General features: G+C 37.7%; 1 protein-coding gene across 6 annotated transcripts in view; it reads right to left on the reverse strand.

Annotated features, from left to right (window-relative positions):
- iqsec1b (IQ motif and Sec7 domain ArfGEF 1b) overlaps positions 1-23,682 on the reverse strand; it is a 246,199-nt gene that overhangs the window by 62,017 nt on the left and 160,500 nt on the right. Inside the window, exon 1 of one of the 6 annotated variants that reach the window (XM_067431455.1) lies at positions 17,842-18,327. The exons of 4 other annotated variants lie outside the window; for them this stretch is intronic. In XM_067431455.1, coding sequence (XP_067287556.1) covers positions 17,842-17,918 — 77 coding nt within the window. In that variant the 5' untranslated portion in view covers positions 17,919-18,327. Of the gene's footprint in view, positions 1-10,882; positions 11,242-17,841; positions 18,328-23,682 lie in introns of those variants that run through there. One more of the 6 variants, XM_067431457.1, reaches the window with a different exon arrangement.

The raw sequence follows: 23,682 nt of genomic DNA on the forward strand, positions 1-23,682 counted from the left end.
AAATGGACTGAGTTAAATGGACGAGCAGAGGATGGATGGACCAGTAAACAATGCGTGAGCACACACCCACCTGGAGCCTGACATCCCCCTCTTTCCTCTGCCGTCCCATTAAAAACAGCTCAGAAGCACAAACTGCTTTGCATTATGGACAAAAGGAGGACAGATTGTCAGAGGACCACTTAGTGGGAAAAGAGCTGCCATTTCATTACCAGAATCAGCAGAAGACCACCACCTGCCCACCCCTAAATGACATCATCATCACACAATTTCATACATTTTGATATTATTTGTATACATTAAAAAAAATGATTCTAGCAGTTTGCTCAGGTTATTAAAAAATAAAATACGCTGAAAAAACAAATCTTTAGTTGTTGTTTTTTCTCAATTGCCATTTTACTCAATTTTATTATGTTAAAGGTGTCTTAACATAAGGCCTTTTTATTTTTTTATATGTTGAGGTCAACTAATGATGTTTGTGTGGTTTTCACATTCAAAAACATCATAACTAATAAGTAATAGGCTATTTTCTACACTGGTTTTGAAGCTCTCGCCAAATGCTGGGTTTTGATGGGTGTTCCGCACTGGAGACTTGGAAGTAAACACCCACTGCTAGGATTGGATAATATTTGCATATTTAATGAGCTTAAGCTCTCCTGTCAGTTTAGTTCACATGAGATAGGAGAGAGTGAGGGAGAAGCGGCAACCAGGATGTTTTTCTCGATCACAGGGCTCATAAACGTCTTTATCAAACAAACACAATGATTTATTTATTTTTCATCCACCCGCGATTGATCGGAATATTATTTTTATGTTACACATAGCTTGCAAGATCGGTCGATATAAGCGCGAACCACGCGCACTCACATACACGTGCGCATCCACGCGTGCCGCCCTTCAGTTGTCAACCTGAGAGAGAGAGAGAGAATAGCAGAACAAGAACGGAATATAATGAGATTTATCGGCCTGCCGGGCTTTGCGAGCCCTGGCCCATTCGTGTCTGAGTCCAGCATACTAAAGGTATGCTCTGTTAGACACATACACATAAGCAAAACGATCTATAACAATGCTGTACTATAACACGTTTTACTCACGTATGTGTGGCACCATTCCTGTCGGATCCAAATCCAGCATCGACCGGAGATTTGTTTACAAACGATCCCGCAGTGAATTGAAGTGAACATGTCTTCCCCATGTGAGCTGAACTTCTTTAAAAATAAAGTTCAACCACTCATTCCTAATATTAGGATCAGAAAGAAGCTTATGCAGCGACTGTGTTCTTCCACAACCAGGAATAGCGCAATATCTTAATCTTCCTCGGCATGTTTATTGTTGTTGACCAGCTAGCACAAGTCCTTCATGAGTCGGTGGGCGGGGCTACTGGATTAGACGTGCTGTATAGGCGGTGTTTCGCCGCGCACTGACGTCAGTATGAAGCACGGGACCGTTTGCTGAGCCTGGTGTCTATAAAAACTTTTCTTTGACTAACAAGGAAGTTTTCAGCTCTGAAACTTACAGGATATCCTTATATTACATTGACCTTTTATATATCAAAAGCTCAGTATAGTTTTATATATATCGAAAGTTGATTTTTCAATTCATCACCCCTTTAAATGAAATAAAATTTGTAAAATTTTGAGTTAACCTAAACCATTTGTGTTGGGATACATGAATGATTTATGTTGCGCTGACTGAACTGGGCAGTGTATTTCTAGTTCCCAGCATGCTTTACATGGGGATTGATCAGGAGAGTAAATGTTTTAATTAAGTGCTGTTTAATATGTTTTTTAGTAAAGGGAAATACCTGTTAACATTTGATGTTATATTTTACAGTAATATTTGATATTTAAAAGTTGTGTTATGTTGTGTTGATTTTTGTGTGGTTAACATTATCATGAAGTGTAGACTCTTGTGGCTAGGCTGTGCTGTTCTCAAGTAGTAACTGTGCTAATGCCAATGATGAGAAATTATTTACTTGATCATTTCTTGCATGTTACAATTAGCAAGTGATCAAGTTTTGTTGACTAATAGTGTTTATAGAGATAAAGAAAATAAATTCATGTGACATAGTTCTAGAGTGACATAGACATAAGAGTGTACATGGACTAATATTAAAAAATGTTCCTCAGCTATGGCTCATAACCAACAAATAAAAATAAACGGAAGAAATGATGTACATGTTGTACAGTATGAAAAATGTATGTTTGAGATTTTAAGGATGACAAATTAGACGACGAAACCATGAACAATTAAATATCCAATATAACATAAAACAATCTCTAATATCAGCAAATAACAGGTAATGATATATATTGCACATCCCCAGTCAGATACCTCAATAAAAATGTCAAAAGGAGCTCAATTATCTCCCTAGCACCTCCAGCGAGATCTTTATATAGACCTTCTGAATCTACCGAGTGAAGCAGCTGGAAGCAGAAGGGTAATGAGTGACAAGCATGCATCAGCAAAAAGACAGAGCTCCCTAATTACAGCTTATACCTCCAGCTCTGGCTCTGCTTAAACACAGGAGCGGATGGAAGCAGGCATTGAAAGAGTGCGAGGTACGCTTCACTGCGTGTTCCCTAGATATTACTTTATCTTAGATGTTTTGAGTGGCAGTTGAAAAGCATCTCCCGAAATGAATAATTTTGATTCATCCCCAAAAAAGCAAAGATTGTAACACTTTGTTCCAGAGCCTTTCATCGTCATTTTTTTCATTCGATACATCTGAAGAGGGTGAGAGAAAAAAAAAAAATGAACAGGCTCCTCGGCTGATGTAGAGCGTCATTTTAGTTTCCGTTGAAGGGATTTCCTTTTTTTCTTTGTCTGTTTCTTTTTTCCAGTAGATTAAAATCCTCTCCTTCCAGTCTCTCATGCATAATTATGCTCATCACAAAGGATGAGACTTTTAAACGGGTTGGAATAGCATATGAGGCTGAATTGATTGGTTTCCAGCATGAGGTAATTGATCTGGAGTTTCTCTCATGTTAGTCCTGGGTCTCATTCACTAACAATGCTTACAGACAAATATATGTCTACCTTTTGCTACACAGAAATTATGAGTAATCAATAAGTTCACTAAACATATATGATTCTGATGGAGGGCCCTATTTTAACGTTCTGAGAGCATGGTTTGAAGCTCATGGTGCAGGTGCACTTAAGGCGTGTCCGAATACACTTTGGCTAGTTTAACGATAAAATGGACGGCACGCCAGGCGCATGGTCCAAAAGGGTTTTCTCTAGTCTCGTAATGAGTCATATTTTGGGCGTAACACGCAATCAACCAAATCCCAATGGGTATTTTTGGGTATTAATTTGGGTATTCATTTTTGGGTATTAATTATTGGGTATTTTTGGGTATTAATCCCAAAAAATACTGCGCTACTGACTTTAGACCAGGTTTTTGTTGGTCAATGGCATTTTCATTTTCGTGATTCGTTTTCAGTTGCCTCAAAAAGCGCTGATGGTAGTGGAAAGTTCCGCGTGCATTCTACTGATGACAGACAAAATAAAGAACACAGACAGCCGGACCATTTCCATAATGACCAAAGCAAACTGGTTTAAAACATGCTTTTTTGGGGTGGTAAACATGCCTTTTTGGAGCAAACACCAGTAAATTGATGAGTGCAAAAAAGTTAATTTATTTTGCATAAATTTTGCATATGAAAGGGAAACTCCTAGCATGACAAGCCAGACCCACATCAAGATGTTGGTCTGGAAACTCACCATTGACAGGGCTCAATCCGAGGGGCGGGATAAACGGTTGTCTTTCAAACTCACTCTGCAGGCGACAGGATAGTGCTACAACCAACCAGAGCAACGTGAAGCGGAGAAAGTTGATAGATTAAACATTCGCCATATCCGGTCGGCAAAACTCTGACCTTTCCGGGCAAAGTGCGCTAAACTGCTGTCCAATCACAACACGGGAAGCGCTGGCCCAATCAGAACTCATTACTTATTTCTGAAGGAGGGACTTCATAGAGCAAGGAAATCATCAGGCCGTTTTTAGGACAGAGAAAACAGCGGTGTACAGATAAGTAAATTGTGTGAAAATTTTGTTTTTTTTAACACGCGAAACATGAACTCATGTTATATTCCACACTGTTAACACAATCAAGGCTTCAAAAAAAAACACGAAAAATTTGGACCTATAACTCCAATTCTTCCAGAGTTGTGGTCAAAACTGATTCGAAAGACTGCCGTTCGCCAGTTTCTGTGTTTACTAGTGACATGCAAGCGTAACTCAGCCGTCATTAAGTCCCGCCCACCGACTCTACACACGATGTGATTGGCCTAACCAGAGTTGGGTTTTTAGACCTCAGAATTGTATTGAGAGTTGCTAGATGATACTAGCAGCAGATTAGATTTGCTGCTGCTAGGGTGCGTCTAGATTTCTAGGATAGGAAACTCCTACAAATGCATGTGCAAAAGGGTCAGCCGCAAAATAACCCTGTTCATGCCTTTTCAGCACTAAATCTTTTCACATTCTCAATTAAAATACTTCAAAATAATGTATGATTTGTTGGAATCAAACAAAAAAAAATGTATGAGCTGTTTGAAGCCAATTTTGAGAAAGACCTAGCTTTTTCTGAAGGGTCCAAAACAAAATCACAACCACTTTAAAATCGCTGGTTATAGCATATCAAGTCAAAACCAAATATCTATACGAACAATATATATTCAACTTTTTTTCCTAACACAGACAGTCTAAATATTAAGACCACTCATCCTATATGATTTGTAAGCATTTTGAAAAGTGGATACATGGCCAATGTCCTCATATTGCACCCTCTCCTTGTAATACCTATGTCATACCCATGTCCTTATACACAAATGTGTATAATGACCCCCCCCCCCCCCCACACACACACACACACTTACACTCGCTTGAGATGGATTGCTTTATAGCATAAAATCAATATAGTGCTCAAAAACATCATAAAAAGAGACTTTCCACAAGCTATAGTTTGTTTGAGGTGAGACAATATAATTGTCAGACACATTTGGTCTTGGCACATTCATCTTTGAAGAGAAAGAATAGCCTAAGTCTGTCTCCCCGGTTCTCTAGTATCTTCAATATCATTCAAACAGCACAGTCCAGGACCATTTCATGAGTCCCGACTACAAAAGTGCCCTAAATGTGTCCAGCTTAAAGAGTAGCTTTCAAAAGAGCTCTGAACAAGAGTAAAAGAACATCAAAAAAGCTCTCACTGACTTAAATCAATACTTCAGACAATACTTCAGGGACCCACTGAGAAAGAGTGATAAACAAATGGCCTTTACTCTGTGTGTAAATTGTCCTCCTGTAAGCCTGAAGTTTTATATATATCAATTATATACAGTAAATTGAATTTGCAGATGTTACGAACATTAAGACAAGGGTATGTAAATGATGACAGGGCATTTATTTTAGTGTGTACTATCCCTTTAATCGTGTGCTTTTGAGGCATTTGCCTATTCTTTCCACCCTGCTATTTGCACTCTCCAGACATCATTTAACTATTCTCACAAGCAGAATTTGTGGTTCATCGGTGGTCAGAAAGACTGGAAACGGTTTAGTGTTGGGTTAAGAGTAAAATGGCCAAATATTTCCAACCACGTCAGTCTGATATTTTCTTCCACTTTAAAATGGGAAAAAGTCTGTCTCATCTTTCTTCTATAAAAGCTTCCTCTTTAGTGCCTGTTGTACAAGGGAAATTATGTTTAAACGAGTTACATAAGGCATGCACGCATACAAAGCTCTGTCAATGGAGCTGAAATCCACCTATGCTTTTGGGATCTCCTACGGAAAAGGTAACTTTTGAAGAGTCCTTCATATTGAGCTTTTTTGAAGCGCCATAAACAAAAACGAAACGAAGGCACAAAAACTCCCATTGAAATGTCATTGAGAGTTTCCCGTGGTGAAAATAACAATCTTTCTAATAACACGCTGGGGAGACAGTGGTCCTTGAAAATGATATAGTGAGGTAAAAAGTGGTTTGTAAGGGAAAAACAGCTATCATGGCAAACGCAGACTGAAAAACCAAGTAAAGATCTTCGATGTTTGCAGCTCTGCCTCATTAATTGTACAAATCAATATCTAAGATTTGCTCTAAAACAAGAAATTCTGCAAGAGAGGAGCTTGTGATGAACTAGATGACCGGTTTCAAATCTAAAATAGTGTCTGGAGGGGAATTCTGGGGCGGCGCTTGTGTGCATAGGGCTCAAAGGGTCAGGCAACATTAAACAGGAGATGGACTGACCTATTCGCAACGAGGTCACGACCGCCATCAATTTTAGATGAGCAGCAGAGAGAGAGAGAGAACTGGACAATGTGTTCTGAGATACATCCAATATGGAGCCCCAGGTGGAGGGAACAGGCCAATATCCAGCCATTAGTCTGGCCTTGAGCTGGGAGACCACTGGCTAAAGGTTAGATCATCAAAAGACACTCAAAAGCTAAAGTTGAGCTTAGAGTCTCAGCAAGATGAAAGATCTTGAGGTTATAATACAATCATGTATCACTATTATTTTAGCATAACAACATCATGCCCATTAAAACGGTCTAATAAATGACAGTCATTTTAAAATGAGACTTTTAACGTGTTAAAAGATTCAGTACCCCAGGAAAAAAAAAAACTTTATGAGCTGAAAGGAAAGCTGGACCCACTTTATATTAGGTGGCCTTAACTACTATGCACTTACATTTTTAAAAATACCTGCATGTAATTACATCTGTAATTATTTTTTGTAGTTACATTTGTAATTACACTTTTGACACTCATAACCCTTCCCTTACCTGACCCAAAAACCACACCTGTCCCTAACTCTACCCCTTTCCCATCTCAATATCAGCAAAAGTATTTTGCAATACAATATGAACACAATAAGTACATTGTACTTATTTTTTAATGTAAGTACATAGTAGTTAAGGCCACCTAATATAAAGTGGGGCCGGAAAGCTTTGCAGCGATACGATAAGACAGGATGGATTGCTTTCGAATACATTTGAAAAGTAGGGTGATTCACTTTGTTCTGTTTAAGCAGAGCTGCTATCATTTTAATGAGCACTCTCAAGCTCATTCAGATCGAATAACTAGGAGAGCAAGAAGTATGAATCCTTTCAAAAACAGACTGATGCGAAAACCATTCATTGAATTTAAAAATAAACCATAGATTCACAGAAAACAAAAGTGACTTTCCTACTGCACCTCGAAATAAAACAGCAATCCATCAACCAAAGGAATGTGTCATGTGATTATACTGGTGAATGCAACATAATTACTCAGAGTAAACCGCAACCCTCACTCTGAAATATTAATAGATGCTAATAAGAATATTGGCGCTGTGTCAGAGGAAAACGGGAACAGTGCCTTCACTTGTGTTGACATGTTTGTCAATGAGGAAAAATTATTAAATCAGGAATTTTTCTGTATTGAAATATGAAAGGCCAATTATACACACCACTTGACGGTTAAAACAATGTTACTCTAAAAAGAAAAATAGATAGGTTGGATCAGTTAGAGACAGACAGAAGGATAGAAGGAAGATTGGATGGATAGATAGCCTTCATGTGACTTGTATAAACAAATGACTGAACTAAAACAAAAATATCTGACGGCTCCTCATAAACTCTCCACACATTGCGTTGCAGTTTCACAGCCGAGAGGCCGTGAATCAGACAGAATTGCTTACTCACCCACAGACAGTTCAGTGATCTGTCTAGACAAACGCTGCTGTCTCTTTGCTGTCGTTTGCCCACTTGATCAGTCAAACGATTCGGAAAAATCCTAGTGTCTTCTCTGAATGCCGAACTCAAAACTCGCACATTGATGTTGAACTGTTCCGACTCCTTCTTGCTGTAACAAAAGTCCGAGCAACTTTATGAAGTCTGTCTATGGTTCCCCGAACCCAAGAAAGCCAAACTGCAGACAGAGAGAGCAGAAAAGCCTGGGAGATTCCTTTCCAAAACACAGGCTCCAGCAAACAGGTCGGCCCCGAGAGCCCCCTCCAAAGGCTTGGAAAATATCTGCAAATGTCTGGTGACGCACCGCAGGCAAACTCACGGATGCAGACAGTCAGTCAGACAACCCGTAGGAAACACTGCATAACTGGGAGATTCATAGAGTTCTCTGATGAGAGTACAACACAGGAAAAGAACAACTACCTCTCCGATTCTACACGAAAGACAGCGAGCTGAACAGGACAAGACGGGCACCTTCAGATGCAACAGCAAGCCACGCAATGTAAATTAATAATAACCTGCGCTTCCACGGTGTGCTAGTTTATACTGCTGGATCGGGTTGCCTGACATCTACAGTTTCACAAGACCTTTATTTTATAACAGCCTAACATTTTGAAGTTATGAGCTTTTCCAAAAAGCAATTTCCTTTTACCTCGATAAAACACCACAGGGGGGGCGGGGGGTTAACAAAATAAAGATTCCTTTCGAATTTAGAAATCTGAAGAAAAAAAAAAATTCTTGGAAAAAGGCCCTTGTCCTGGGTTTGTGCCCTAAAGGCCGATGAGAAGACATTTTTTCCTTGTGAAATGAGATATAGAGAGTGAGCTCATGCTAAAGATGACAGCAGAAAGGCAGGAATGAACAGCCGGAAATGAAACGAAGGAGAACCTGAGAACTCTGCTATAAGACACCCAACAACAAGAGTCTGAAAGCGGAGATCATGGAGCTGTAGCATTCAGAAACACTATAATCAAAATCCCACTACAACACTGGCAGCTCTGCCTCTGCCTTCATTAATTTCCCTGCCAAAGACCCTTTCTAGTTCCAGAGTTCTCATTTATGACAAAATGTAATGATGGTGTTGTGTAATAGAAAATAATGTGATTTAAAGGAACAGTTGACTCAAAAATGAAAATGGTGTCCTAATTTCCAAAATTAAGTCATTATTCATTGAAAATCTCAATCTTTGTCAACAGCTCTCCTTCACTTCAGTTTTTCTAACTTGCATGCAGTTCGGATTCACAAATATTTGATTTCAGTCAATTTCATTTCATTCAATAGAGAGCATTCAATGATTCATGAAATGAATTACACTGGAAACGCCAACACTCAAAATACTCAATTGGTTTGAGTAGGACAAACTTAAATTAAACAAATTCGTTTCATTCTTTTTCTTTTGACTTCACAGCACTGGCCTGTCACTGGCTCACAAAAAAATTAAAATTAGCCTATGATTTACCCCTCAAGCCATCCTAGGTGTATATGACATTTTTCTTTCAGATGATACAATCAGCGTTATATTAAAAAAGTCCTGGCTAATCCAAGCTTTATAACAGCAGGGATTGTTGCTCTGTTTTTGAAGTCCATAAAAATGCACCTGTCCGTCAAATAACCTGCTCCACATGGCTCTGGGAGGATAATAAAGGCCTTCTGAAGCAAATCATTGCGTTTGTGGAAGAAAAATATCCATATTTAAAACTTTTTTAATTAAAGTTCTGGCCGATCGCCTTCCGTGGAAAAGTGTTGAAAGTGCCTTCTCGGAGTTCAAGATGCGTACGCAACGTCTGATGAGCGTACCTGGTAGTGTAACCCTTTGAACTGCAGAGGCACTTTCAACATAAACTGAATATGGAAGGTGATTGGCCTAAACTTTACTTTAAAGTTTTAAATATGGATATTTTTCTTACACAAATGCATTAACTCACTTCTAAAGGCATTTATTAACCTTCAGAAGCCGTGTGAAGCCCATTATTTGATGGACAGATGCATTTTTATGGACTTCAAATAAAGAGCAACAATCCCTGCCAATATAAAGCTTAATTAGAGTATAACTTTTATTCATCTGAAAGAAGAATGTCACATACACCTAGGATGACTTGAGGGTGAGTAAATCATAGGCTAATTTTCATTTTTGGGTGAACTATCCCTTTAAGTTGAACTGAAACTGGGCTGGGATTTTTTATTTTCCAGCATGCTTTGCCCATGGCACTCGAAAGGAAGTGTAAATGCTAAAATTAAGTTTTTTTGTTTTATTTTTTTTGTGTGTGCACGATTAATGGTAGGGACATTTATTAGTGATTCATGTTTTGCAATGTTAATTTACAAGAGTTTCTGTTAATGTGACATTATAACCATAACCAAGGAGACAACTATAATGTCTGTGGATATTGAGGAAATGGGAAATATCTGAAAGAGGAGATCTGAATATGTGTGTCTATGAAGCAGGGGGACAAAAATGCCTTTTCACTTTGACTACAAAACAACTGTAATGTAAAAGATGATTCAGAAGATTCAGTTCCAAAACAGAGTTGAGTCTGTGGCTCATCAAATACTAGGGAGCAAATTACAGAGCCCTGGAAAACTGGTTGGCTACTGTGGTGAATGAAGTGGCCTGACTCTATCCTCTAGTCACTAATTTTAGCCAAGCTGGGTGGAAGCACGCATATGAGTTATTAAGGAAATAACCGCTACTCTAAACAACAGAAGAAAAATAGTAGAACAAAATAAGCCATTAAAGTAAACAATACAACTTCATGTGTTTATGTATTATGCTGTATAGTGTCCATTCATTACATCTGGTTACATTTCGGATTGCAAGAAAGCACAGTATAAAACTATATTGCAATGACAAAAACACATATGGAACAGAATATTACTTCACATAAAAGACAAACTACACTTAAAAAATGGTGTACAAAACAATGTATACTCAGAAAGAGCAATTAACACCTTGAATTAGATGTATAGTTTGGAAGTGGTATTTTCTTGTAAAACAATCTTTTTTACAGTGTACTGTACTTTTAACATGACCACATGACAGCCGAAATTCTGATTTCTCCTGACCAAAACCATCCTCTCTGATAGAACCAAATGATCAGATATGATTGAACAGAACAGGTGTTCTGCTGAAGAAGATCTCCACCTGATATAAAGAACTCCTACCTTATGGTACGCACTGAAATGCAGTATTTCCACATCAGATTCAACATGAGGGCATCTCCTGCCTGGCTGCTCGATGAGGTTCTTCAAAACAAGGTGGGATAGATCCAAAAAGAAGGAGCAGAAAATACAGCGAAGCTCAGCATGTGCGGCTTGACTCAACTCAACTCCAGTCATCCAGAATAGCCGCTCCTTCCTCTTTCCCTTCTCTCAACCACAAACAGTGTGCTACGCTTAAAGCGCTCGCGAAAGGAAAAAAAAATTCACTAATTCATTCACCCCCCAGTTCAAGTTACAGCAGTTGTTGCTGCTTCTGAAGCATAGGCATCTTTAGCTTTGTTTATGCAGCCATACTCAAACGTTCCCCTCTGGGAGAAGTTGTCTCGCTGCAATCAGAGGTTCCCATGATAGCTGAGGAATGGAGTATGCTATCTCTGTACATCAGAGACACATCCGGATGTACTCGTACTCCTCAAGTCGACGCACTCCTTCTATCATCCGCTCATACTGTGTCTCATGTCATTTGGAGGTTGTTAAATCCCGGACTGTGTCAAAAGGGAACAGGCCAATGCTTGCGCCAAGTGTGACACGTCTCCCTATGGAGGCCAGGGAGGGTCTGACCCGTGTTTACACCATCGAATATGACTTGTAGATGTAGTTAATTAGTCTCAATAGTATTAAATGAGTGTCGTAATGGAATTTTAATGTAAAAATGCTGAAGCTGTTGAGCTGAGTGGGGCCAGATTTGTCCTGGAGAACAGTGCTGCAGGAGACTATGAGATCATAATCAAAGCCTGTCATTGGAGTAAAAGCTTGGCACACTCCATGGAAATGGATTATCCTCAAAAACGGTAACTTAAAGCCTTACGCACCAACACTGGAATACACATGGGAAAGCAAGACGGAGGAAAAGTCATGACAAAGAAAAAACAGGATAGGAGCCAGAGCAGAAACCAAATCAAACTAGTCAGGAAAGTTTTAAAATGAACTTTAGGTCGGCTTTTACAAAGTTCTGCAAACACAGATTAGTGAAATATATACAGTGAGATTGATTTCAGACAGTAACATTTGCTTTTGTTTGGCTCTGTTTACTTCCTTTTTGGTTTTGAAATGATTCCATGACCTTCAGGTTAAATTGTCCACTGTAATTTAAATAGAGGGAGAATATTACAACATTTTACTGCTGTTTTATATAAGAGTTTTTCCTTTTGTTGAGGAAAACTATCTGAGAAAACAACCATTTGACAAAATAATGTATTTACATACAGCAAGATCTGTAACATTTTATGTTTTTTAAACTAATTTTGTTTTTAAAAACTTTTGCTGAATTTATTTGTTGGATACAAACAGTAATTTATGAAATATTACAATTTCAAATAACCGATAATATTTGTTTGCATTATTTATTATTACTGATAAATTGAAATGTCATTTATGATTTTCTATTATGATTACTTCAGTCGTCAAGAGTCACATGATCCTAGTTATTCTAATATGCTGATTTGGTGCTTTGATTTGATTTGATTATCACTGTTGAAAACTGCTTAATTTTTTTTGTGAAAACAGGATTAGGATTGAAATTTAGGATTCTTTGATGAAAATAAGGTTTAAAATAACAGCATTTCTTTGAAATATAAACCTTTTATAACATTTAAAACTTTACTGTCACTTTAGACAGACTTTCTCCTTCTTACCGACCCCAAGCTTTTAGTGGTTTTTAGAATTCCATATTGACAATATAACTTGAAATATTGCACTAACTATTGGATAGATTTAAGAAAGGTACAACAAAAGATTAGCTGAAAAGGAAAGTTGTTTCAGAGGATTATAAGAACTTTTAAGGCAAATTCTAAGACCAAAGTCATAACTTTTAAACTGTACCACTTAAAAATACAGGAAATCTGGAGGTTGAAAAACACAGTGTTCATTTTTCCATAGGAAAAACACAACTAAATATTATGGAAGCAATTACATTCAGCAAAATCTGCTTGCTTTCCATGTCAAATGTAAAATGTCTGACATTTCAAATGCTGTGAAAAATAGAAACACTTTTTTTCCCCCAAAAGGAAAGCAGCAACTTTATAAAACAACCTTGTTGTTTTGTTGTTTCTGTTACTGACATCAGAATACTTCCCTGAAGAATGCCACATCCTCCAAAAAACATCCTATCTTTCTCTAATTACTGTCCAAAACATATGAGACAGAAAAAAGCACACATACACACTAGCACACAGACATGCTTTCTGTAGCCTCCAGCTTCTTGGCAGCAAAAGACTGAACAAAACGCAATTTGGACAAAAGCATTACAATTCAAGACACAGAGCACTCAAACACACACAACCCAGTTTTACATCCATCGTAAAGGGCTGCTGTATAGCAGTTAAAGATGACAGTTTCATACTGGCTAACAGTCTCGCTAACAAAATGAATTTATGGCTTTATTTATGAGAGTGTAAATATCTCGATGTGGTCTCCAGCTGACATACTAAAATAATTAAAAGACAAATCAATATTTACTTGGTAAGTAATCATGTAATAGTGTACAGTTAGACTATTGCAACAAAACCAATTTATGTCATTTTAATGCATATATCATCATCACCAACAAAATCCTGAAAGCTGGCATAGACTAAGGGTGTACTCACACTAGCCAGTTAGAACCATGCCCGAGTGCGTTTGACCACCAAAGCGCGGTTCGTTTGACTAGTGTGAGTGCTCCGAACCGTGCCCGGGCGCGGCTCGATTAGCCGGCCCTTGCCCGCTTGGAAGAGGTGGGCCAGAGCACGGTTCAGTTGGACTTGGGCGCGGTTCACATGCAGTGTGAGCGCTAATCGTGCTGGAGTCCGTAATCAAAGCTGCAAAGTCCTTGCTGCACTTCAGCTGAAACCTGGCAAACCTCCTCATACGAGCAGCACGATTACGTGAAAATTTTCGCGCCACTAAGGCGACACATCTGTTTAACAACAGGCTGTGAGAGGGCTGTGGACCACCAATCGACAAAAAATTATCCACAAAGAAAACAGAGCGATGGACTCCATTGTGTTCAGAGCGCGCCACTCTGCCTGTTTATCCCGAAAGCGTCGCACCATAATGACGTAAGCGTGCTCCGGCACGAATGCTGAACCTGAAAGTGTCGCACCATAATGACGTAAGCGTGCTCTGTTTTTTTTATATTAGGAATGAGTGGTTGAAATTTATTTTTAATTTCCAGCTGGGGAATAAATGTTGTTCACTTAATTTCACTGCAGAATCGTTTGTAAATAAAACTCAAGTAAATGCTGGATTTGCAGACATATTGAGATTAAAACACAATGCTGTGCTTCTATATTGAATCCGACAGGAATGGTGCAACACACTTATGTGAGTAAAACGTGTTTGTTATATATGTGATAGTATTGCATTGTTATAGATTGTTTTGATTATGTGTACGTGTCTCACATAACATACCTTTAGCTCGCTGGACTCAGATATGTATGGGCCAGGGCTCGCAAAGCCCAACTTCCCTTGGCTGTAAAACGTAAGCCCGTCGGCAGGCCGATGAATCTTAAATAGTGAAATAATATTCCTTTCTTGATCTGCGTTGTTCACTCTCTCTTGACTTGACATTTGAAGGGCGCGTGCACATGTGTGTGGGTGGTTCGCGCTTATATCGACCGATTGGGCGGGCTATGTAATACAAAAATAATAGTCCAATCAATCACAGGTGGATGAGAAATAAATCATTGTGTTTATTTGATAAAGACATTACAAGCCCTGTGATCGAGAGAATCATTTCGGTTGCCAATTTCAAAACAATCCCTCCCTCATGTGAACTGACAGGGGAGCAGAAGCTCATTAAATATGCAAATCTTATCCAATCCTAGCCATGGGCATTTACTTCCAAGTCTCCAGTGCAGCACGTCATTTAAAACCCAGCGTTTTGGAAAGAGCATCAAAAAAAGTGTAGAAAATAGCTTATTACTTATTAGTTATGATGTTTTTCAATGTAAAAATCACACAAACATCATTAGTTGTTATTTTAATTTAATCTAGGGAAGGAATTAATTAATAAATAGATACATTTATAATACATTTTTTATTCAATTTTTAAATTTGAGACCAACATTTTAAAATAACAAATGTGTAAAATTATATGGCTAGATTACAAATGAAAAATGTTATTAGTGTTATAACTGCTTGACATACTAAACACAATACTAGCAATAAACATTTTTTATGAATACATGTAGGAACACTGTAGTTTTATTTACGCCCTGGCAATCACTTATATCTAAAGCAACTTCCGGTGCATTAAACCTACACATTTGATCAGTATGTGCAGTTACTTGGAATCAAACCCATGAACTTGGCGCTGCTAGTGTCATTCTCCGCCAGTTGAGCAATGGGAACATTCAGTTCACTCCTGTTTACACAAATTAAATAAATGTACGAGAATGTCTCTGCTTCACCACAATTATAAGCAATAAGCTCCATAAAAGGTGAGTCTGTTTTTCAAAAATGACTACACCAGCAAAGAAAGCAACTCTTGGTCTTTTTAAGGATTCAGCGTGAAGGACTCAGGACTCAAAAAACATTTCAGTCTGGGATGTCTTCCCCCACATCAGCAACTGAGGGGAATATTAATGTCCTGCTCTGCTAATTTGCATATGGAAATGATGCAGTGTTCATTCCACTCTGTGGTAAATTACAATAGTTTAAAATGGCACAGAATACATTTCTAAACGGCAGACTTAGTTTCTGTAGAGACTAGATACAAGAACATAATAGATTCTGAATGTTTATTATAGTAAGTGTATGTAAGATTGTGGCCAAAACAGGTACTGCAATCACTTTCAAATGACTGTAGAGCGGTGTATCCCCTCTCCCCCTCCCCCCTGACTCGAGGTTGCCAGATAGGTTGCAGGATCCACAGGAACGTTTGTAGCTGCAGCTGTGGTAACTAGAGCAGAGCTGGCAACCCGGATGCCGAAACACTACTGACTCGGGATTGGTCGATAGGTGGAGGGTGGAGCTTCAGGCCAAAACACAACATGTCAACATAAACATCAGTTGATTTGACAGTTTATTTGATTAAATAAAAAAAATCTAAAAGGTGTGCATTATACCTGATACCTAGATGAACGCTTTACACTTCATTTTAGGACTAAGTCATTCTCTTCAAATGATATTGAAGTTAGAAACATGTATAGCAATGTCATAATTGACTTAAGAGATGGCCCCTAAATTTATTAATACCGAACATCCAACATCAAGCCAACTTTATGCCAGTCACATCAAATGCACTATGGGTCTGCTGTGGCTTTTGTTGGTAACTATTTTTGCTCTGAACAAAACTCTGGCATGTCAGCGATGACTAATCAGATTCTGAATAGGTCTTATTATTATACATTGCGTTCATAAGCTCAACAGAGTTGGGTGTGATTGGTTATAATGCACAACATGATTATAACAGATGCCTTTTGAGAAGACTACAATATAATTCAACCCGCCAAAGTGGCTAGTGGGAGTTACTGTGTTACACCCCACAGCTGAAATCAACCTGCAAATGGCGGGTTGGCGTGTGTTAATTTCAAGTCCTGACTGTAGCTATTAGAGGTACTTTTAGCTAAAAGGTAGTAATTTTTTCATCGAATCATCCAGAGAATGGAATGATAGAGAATAAGACAATTGAAGAAATGTCTGATTCCATTATCAACATGATTGTTTGCCCAACAAAAATGTAAAATGTCAAAGCTTATGAATAATTTGAATGTGCTCTAAAGAGGTTTCGGTGAGACGCTCATATCCTGACAGTACCAGCTGCATAATTCTATCACAAGGCATGTTGGGAACAAAAATAAAGGGGATTCTTTGGTTTCTTCAGTTTTGTTTCTAATGTGAGGTTGAAAGTCACCAACGACACAGTATATTGTGTTTGATCGAAGGCATTGCACTGCACACAATGGCCACGTTGTGTGAACTGCACAGTTTCCAATGATTATAGCAGTCAATTGAAGGGCACGGTTAGGCGAGAAGGTCAGCACGAACAGTTGACAGAGGATTTCCTGAGTCGCTGGCTCACTGCTTGAGTGCGAGACACTCGGATGCCTTAGTCAGCAAAGGTTAAGCGCAACACAATCATGCCGTTTTTTTTTCATGGTGGTCGGGGAAGAAGAAGGGAGACCCATAAACACCAAGGTTTGCAGGTCTATCAGTAATGACAACTTTGAATGAATGAATGAATGAATGAATGAATGAAACTGTAAAAATATTATTATAAACAAAAATAGCCACTAATCAAAGTTAACCTGTAAAATGTAATTTAAATTTGTATTAAATTGAAATATAAACAAACATTCCATGCAGTATATCAATGAATATTTGTAAAGTAGAATTTAGTTTAAAATAGTTTAAAAGTAAATATAGCAGGTCACATTGCCGGGCACCATTTAAAATGTCATGTCAACTTAAAAACAAAGTTCGAAGGTCTCCAGGACAATAGAAGGAGGACTATCAAGCAATGATAGAGCACTGGACAGAACAAGGGCCTGAGGGGTCCCATGCCCCACAATAAGAAGATCAGATCTGTCATGGAAACGCTTGTCAGGTCACAGAAATATAATAGAGCTGGAGTTAAATCAGCCTGACTCACTGCAACCTCAACTTTACAGCCCTAAACGCACAATAACACAAAGACACACTGATCCGAGGTCAGTCACGGCTCTTTACTGGCTGAATAACAGCCTGTAAAGCCTTTCAATAGCTGATCTGAAAACTGCTACTGAATGAGAACAATACAGTGCACATGGTGACTGTATGCATTAAACAGCTCAAGCAATAAAAGCATCTTTAATTAGAATGAATTATTTGTAGTGTGACAAAGAGAACAATAACAACACATTACCAGAAGCTGATAATACCTTCATTCATATTTTTTTAAATAAAAGCAATAGAGATGCCAGCAATGAACAAAAACCTCTTACCTTTTATAGAAGCCATTGAGAGGCTGCAAGCAAAGAAACTGCCAGTAATCCAAACAGAATGTCTTGAGCTTCAACATTGTCCTGAGCAAGAACCGACGAGTTTTGTGATCAAGCCTATCACATCCCTGCTAGCCTGCATAAAAGAGCTGAAATGCACGTGGTCGCACCATCACACCTGACTCGGAGGTGTTTGAGTGACAGTGACTATGCCAAACATCCCGTAGATCGACGCAAGACAGGGCCTCGGCGGTGGCTGTAAATCCTTCCAGCATGAATAGCAACACCCTTTGTGATGTCTCTCACACCCTCAATGAAGAAGTCACTCCACCGCTTCAGGGATATGACACAAAGTGTATCTGTATTTCCTCAAGCTCTAATCCAGCAGCCCCAAACAGAATAAAAAAGAAATGCATTTCCCTCACTTTTGAATTACAGCTGCTTCCATTGTCTGTTAGTGCCGACGACAAAGTCCAGTTCCACCGTGCTTCACCGCAACCACAAAGCCCCCTACACCCCCCTTGCCTGGTCCGTATTAATTATGCTTTATCTGATGGTGCAATCCCTTTGCCAGCCATGTGTGTGCTGAGCAGTGCTAATCACTAGAAGCACATGGTGATCAGCAGGGACTGACGCTCACCAAACACAAGCTGGCTGATTTACAACCCCACTCCGATATGCTGATGCCCGTTGCCGGGATACGGGATCACTGGCAATAAAATGCTAAATGAAGCCTTAAGAGGATGCTGATTGGCTGAGAGTGGGAGAGAGGGCATGGCCAAAACAGTCAGTGAGGCCACTGATTTTATTTGGTTCAGGGTAAATTGGATAAAATGCAAACACTTACGGGTAAATGACTTGAAATGTCAAGTGGTAAAAGTAGAGTGGCATGCACTTAATTTGCACTTTAATTTTTTTTTTTTTAAATAAATGATCATATATGCAGGATTTGATGATGATGATGATGATGATGATATACACTGTCAGAAAAAATTATGATATGCACTGTCTTTGTTAAATCTTGGGACACTATACCTCCGATTTGATGGTAACAATTCAAACTCTTTATGTAGGACATGCTTAGGGTCAGAAACCATATTATTAGCCAGCCTTAACAAGTTGTTATAATAAGCTGAATCATAAAGCTTCTCAAGGGGCTGACCTACAATTTTTGAACAGATTTTTATCTGATTAAACAACTTTGTTTTTGACATAACTGACAGACTCCTATACCATAGAGTTGCAGTATTGCAATATACTCATTATAACCGACCTAAAGAACAGCAGAAGAATCTGTTTTCTTACTCCAAATGACCTAAGACGACGAAGGAAGTAAATTCTCTGCTTTGTTCATTTACAGAGAGAATCAATATGATCTTTCCAGGATAACATATCATTAATCGTAACTACTGAATACTTATATCCTTTAACCTGTGACCAAATACTATTGAGTCATTTAAAGAGCAAAATGACCTTTAGAAATTAAACTCTTACAGAACAGGACACTATAAGTGACCAGCAAAAAAGCCAAAAGATAATTACAAAATTGTGAACAAGAAACTGAACAGTTGCAACAACTTAAGTAAACTTTTCCCTTTAAACATAAATGTTATCCTAAAAACTTGATGTCAAAGTTCATGGACAGTTCAGTGGAAGTTGTGTTTACGTAATATATGTTTGCTGTGTAATTATTATGTATATTTTGAATACACATATATTTAAGAAATATTTCCATAGATATTTATAATTATATATATATATATATATATATATATATATATATATATATATATATATATATATATAATATATATATATATGTTTCTTAAATGTATACATGCGTGTGTGTATTTATATATACACATACTATTTATACACAGTAAACACAGACATATTATGTAAACACAAACTTTTATTTTGAATGCGATTAATCACGATTAATAATTTGACAGAACTAATTTCAAGCAATAATGACAATCTGACATGCTACATTTCACCTAAAACTAGTTTTAAACACAATTTTTTTAATGTTTTTTTTTTTTTTGGAGGTGGGGGATTTGTACATTTAACACATTTAACACTACATATATACATTTTAACGAAACATATTTATGTTAAAAAGGATATTAGACATGTTTTCAGTCAACCACTATTACACTGACAAAGACTATAAACAATGAAAAGAGGAAAGTAATGTTAAAAAACTGTGAAATTTGCAGAGATGTGGGAACATTATTATGCGTGAGCTGAGACTGAGCCTGAATATGTAGAGAAACAAATGAGATGTGACCACAATGTCATGGAAAATGAATGCACTGAAAGAGGTATATTTAAACACATGATAGCACATTCAAGCAATTCATTTCAAGGTAGCATGACCATTAATTACCAAACCCTGTAAGGCGCTCATTTCTCTAGAGAATATCAACATACTTGTGTGTGTGTGTGTGTGTGTGTGTGTGTGTGTGTGTGTGTGTGTGTGTGTGTGTGTGTGTGTGTGTGTGTTTGGGATGCTTGTCATTATGCAAACTACTGTAACCCCTGCATGCAGACCGGATCTTTCTGCTCCCTCTCACGCCCTCTAAACTCTCTCAAATCCATCCCCAGCCTGGCATTTGAACAAAACACACAGTCCTCTCGCTTAGATTGGTACAACAGATCAGGGATTTCTTTGTGCAAGTTTGAAGTGAAAAATGCTAAATGACACTAGCTGCCAAACAGAGCTTTCATACTGTTTGTTTGCCAAAGCACAAAAAGACACATGGTAAACAATAAAAACATAATTTATTAATATGACATTTTAGGAAAAATAGGAGGGCCTTACATTGTTAAATTGTTAAATATCTTTCCGAACAGTCTCAAAAAGGTTTTTATTCATTAGTTTGTGGGTGATCCTAATGTTTTATGACTAGTACTCAAATCCTAGACAGTCAGTTCACTTAAAAACCATCCACACTCCGCCTTTCTGCAATTTAACTCGGAATTGCATTTAATTTTATGTACCCTTTTACTTGTTTAAAACCCATAAACATTAGTGAGTGCAAGTACGGCCACATGTGCCTTTTTCCTCATTAATGAGTCCTAGCAAACAGCTCTTTTGTCTTGTGGGTAGTTTAGGGGCCCATTTTGAGAGAAGGCTGGGGGATGAGGGGAAGTGGGGCTTGCCCATTAAATAGACGAGGAAACATCCATCATCCGGTTGGCTGAGACTGCTGTCGTCCTTGTCTTCCACGCAGGACCTACAGGCATTTTGAATGCCATATATGTGTTTATTATAAATAAATAAATATATTATATTATTATGAAGAATTTAATATTGATAATGTCCGATAACTTTAATAGAAAGGTATGTAAAGGATTACACTTAACCAATCTGCTTTTAAAATTAAGTAAACAATTAGATAATACCAATTTAGGTCAACCAATTACCGAGCAACGCATAATTATGTTTGGTGTAAAATGTCCCTTTTATAATACATTTTACTGATAGTCCACTGTATGAAGAATGTCATAGTTTACTTTATTTGCTATCCTCACTTACATCAATTAATCACCCACTAGTAAAAAAAAAATTGCTGTCTGAATATATATATATATATATATATATATATATATATATATATATATATATATATATATATATATATATATATATCCTTTAGGCTAAAAATATCACATAAAGACTTCTTCAATGGGAAACAAAGCTATAATGGGGGAAGGTACAATTGCTCGAGTGGGCTGAGTGGGCTACAGCCATCCATTAGTCCTTGTACACCAGGTGTTGGCTTTTCGGGACCCAGCTGTGCTCCATGTCCCCAGTAAATGAGCCACACGGCTCTCTGGAGGTAATGACAGTGGTCAGCACCCGAGGAAGCACGCCACACACTGCTATTAATGAACCGATGCTCTGCGAGAACTCCACACCAGTTAATGGCCCCCAGACACAGCCACATAAATGCCAGTTTTACAACACAGGGCATCATATTCATGAATGACACTCAAGGGAACATGAAGGAAATCTCAAACTGATAGATTTGTGGTAATTAAAGCCTATGTGTAATGCATGATTGCACGAAAATGCATGAAAACCAGTTTCTTTCCAAGGCATGTTATCACCAGTCTTGTAGAAAACTGGATGTCTCTTGCTCACCAAGGCTGCAAAAACTGTAATATGTTAAATAATATTACAATTTAAAATAACTGTTTTTATTAATTTTTTTATTTTTTATTTAACCAAATAAAGAAGTTCTTGGCTTAAAATTCAGTAAGGTAAATACAAAAGGTTAAGCTCTGATTAAAGTTTCAGTATATAGTATACAGTATATTTCTATGAACAAAAGCTAAATATTAATATTAAGAAATATTAATTTGTATAACAGTGTAAATGCCTCCAGAACACCCTTATAGAATTAGACGTGGTATACAAACTATAGAGCAAAAATATAAAAAAAATAAATCAAACAAAAATTCTGTGAAATTATTTTAAAAATAAGTATGCATTAAAAACAATTGTACAATTCTAAAGCATCTATAAATGTTATGCCAATTATACACCTCAACACTATCTGAACAGTGTGTATTGCAATATATATTACATTCTTTGTGATTGTTGGATTGCTGCATTACTCAGATATGGTACAGTAAAAAAGAACATTTGCAGAAAAAAGCACACCAGAGATTATTTCACATAGAGGCACCAGCTGTGTAAATACAGCTTGGTTTCACGGTCCTAGGGACTGTTTTGATGTACATAAGAACTGATTGTATAACTATGTTTTCTTTATTGTAATGTTTTATCCCCTGGACCTGATGTCTCTTCAAAGACAGATTTTCTAGTGAAATAGAGAGCAGGTTTATTAAATGTACCAGTGAAAAAAAAGAGAGAGAAAAGCTTAGAGGTTCCTTAATATCAGTCCAAAAAACACTGCCTTCCCTGCAGGAAAAAAACAGCTGAAGCTGTTAGCTGTGTTTTTAGAACATGGTTTCTACCTGGTCTAATCTGGTCACGCGCTTGGAGGACCAATAAAGTTGGATACAGGTGGTTAAGTTGAAGGCCTGACTACAGTTGAAGAACAAACTGACTTTTCAGTCCGCTGAGGTCAGAAGCAAGTGAAAACATGAACACCCTGGAGAAATTGAAGTTCTAATTGAAAGTGACACTGACACTGTTTTTTCATGTTTAATACTCCATATAAAGTACTATATGAATAGACGTCTAGATTAATAAACGTAATGTGACTTGACTTGAGTGCTGAATTGCAGAGCTTGTGCAATCATATCCACGTCGCTATGATCTGGTTTTATAACTGCCTGTTCACAGCAACATAACTCAAGATAACTAAAGATTCTGATTGTCTTTCAATGTTTTTATCATTTATTAGCTGAGAAAAGAAAAGAAAAAAACATTCTGATATTGTCGCTAACGATATCGTTCCTCTGTGTCCTCATCATTAGAGTTGTGGCATGGACTTCCCTATTTTAATAGAACTAAAAGATTATTCAAACTTTAATGTTGTAATCATCATTATACACTCTAAAAAATGCTGGGTTAAAAACAACCCAAGTTGGGTTGAAAATGCACTAACCCAACCATTGGGTTGTTTTAACCCAATGGCTGAGTTGTTTTAACCCAGCCATTGGGTTGTCTTAAGCAACATTTAACCCAACCGCTGGGTTAAAACAACTCAACCGTTGGGTAAAATCAACCCAATTGTTGGGTTAGTGCATTTTCAACCCAACTTGGGTTGTTTTTAACCCAGCATTTTTTAGAGTGTAGTTACAGTCCTTGGTGTGAATGAGCCTTAACACATTGAATGTCAAATTTTGAAGTACAAACACTAAAGT

This window comes from Pseudorasbora parva, chromosome 22 (assembly GCF_024679245.1).
Source record: "Pseudorasbora parva isolate DD20220531a chromosome 22, ASM2467924v1, whole genome shotgun sequence".
NCBI classification, from domain to species: Eukaryota; Metazoa; Chordata; class Actinopteri; order Cypriniformes; family Gobionidae; genus Pseudorasbora; species Pseudorasbora parva.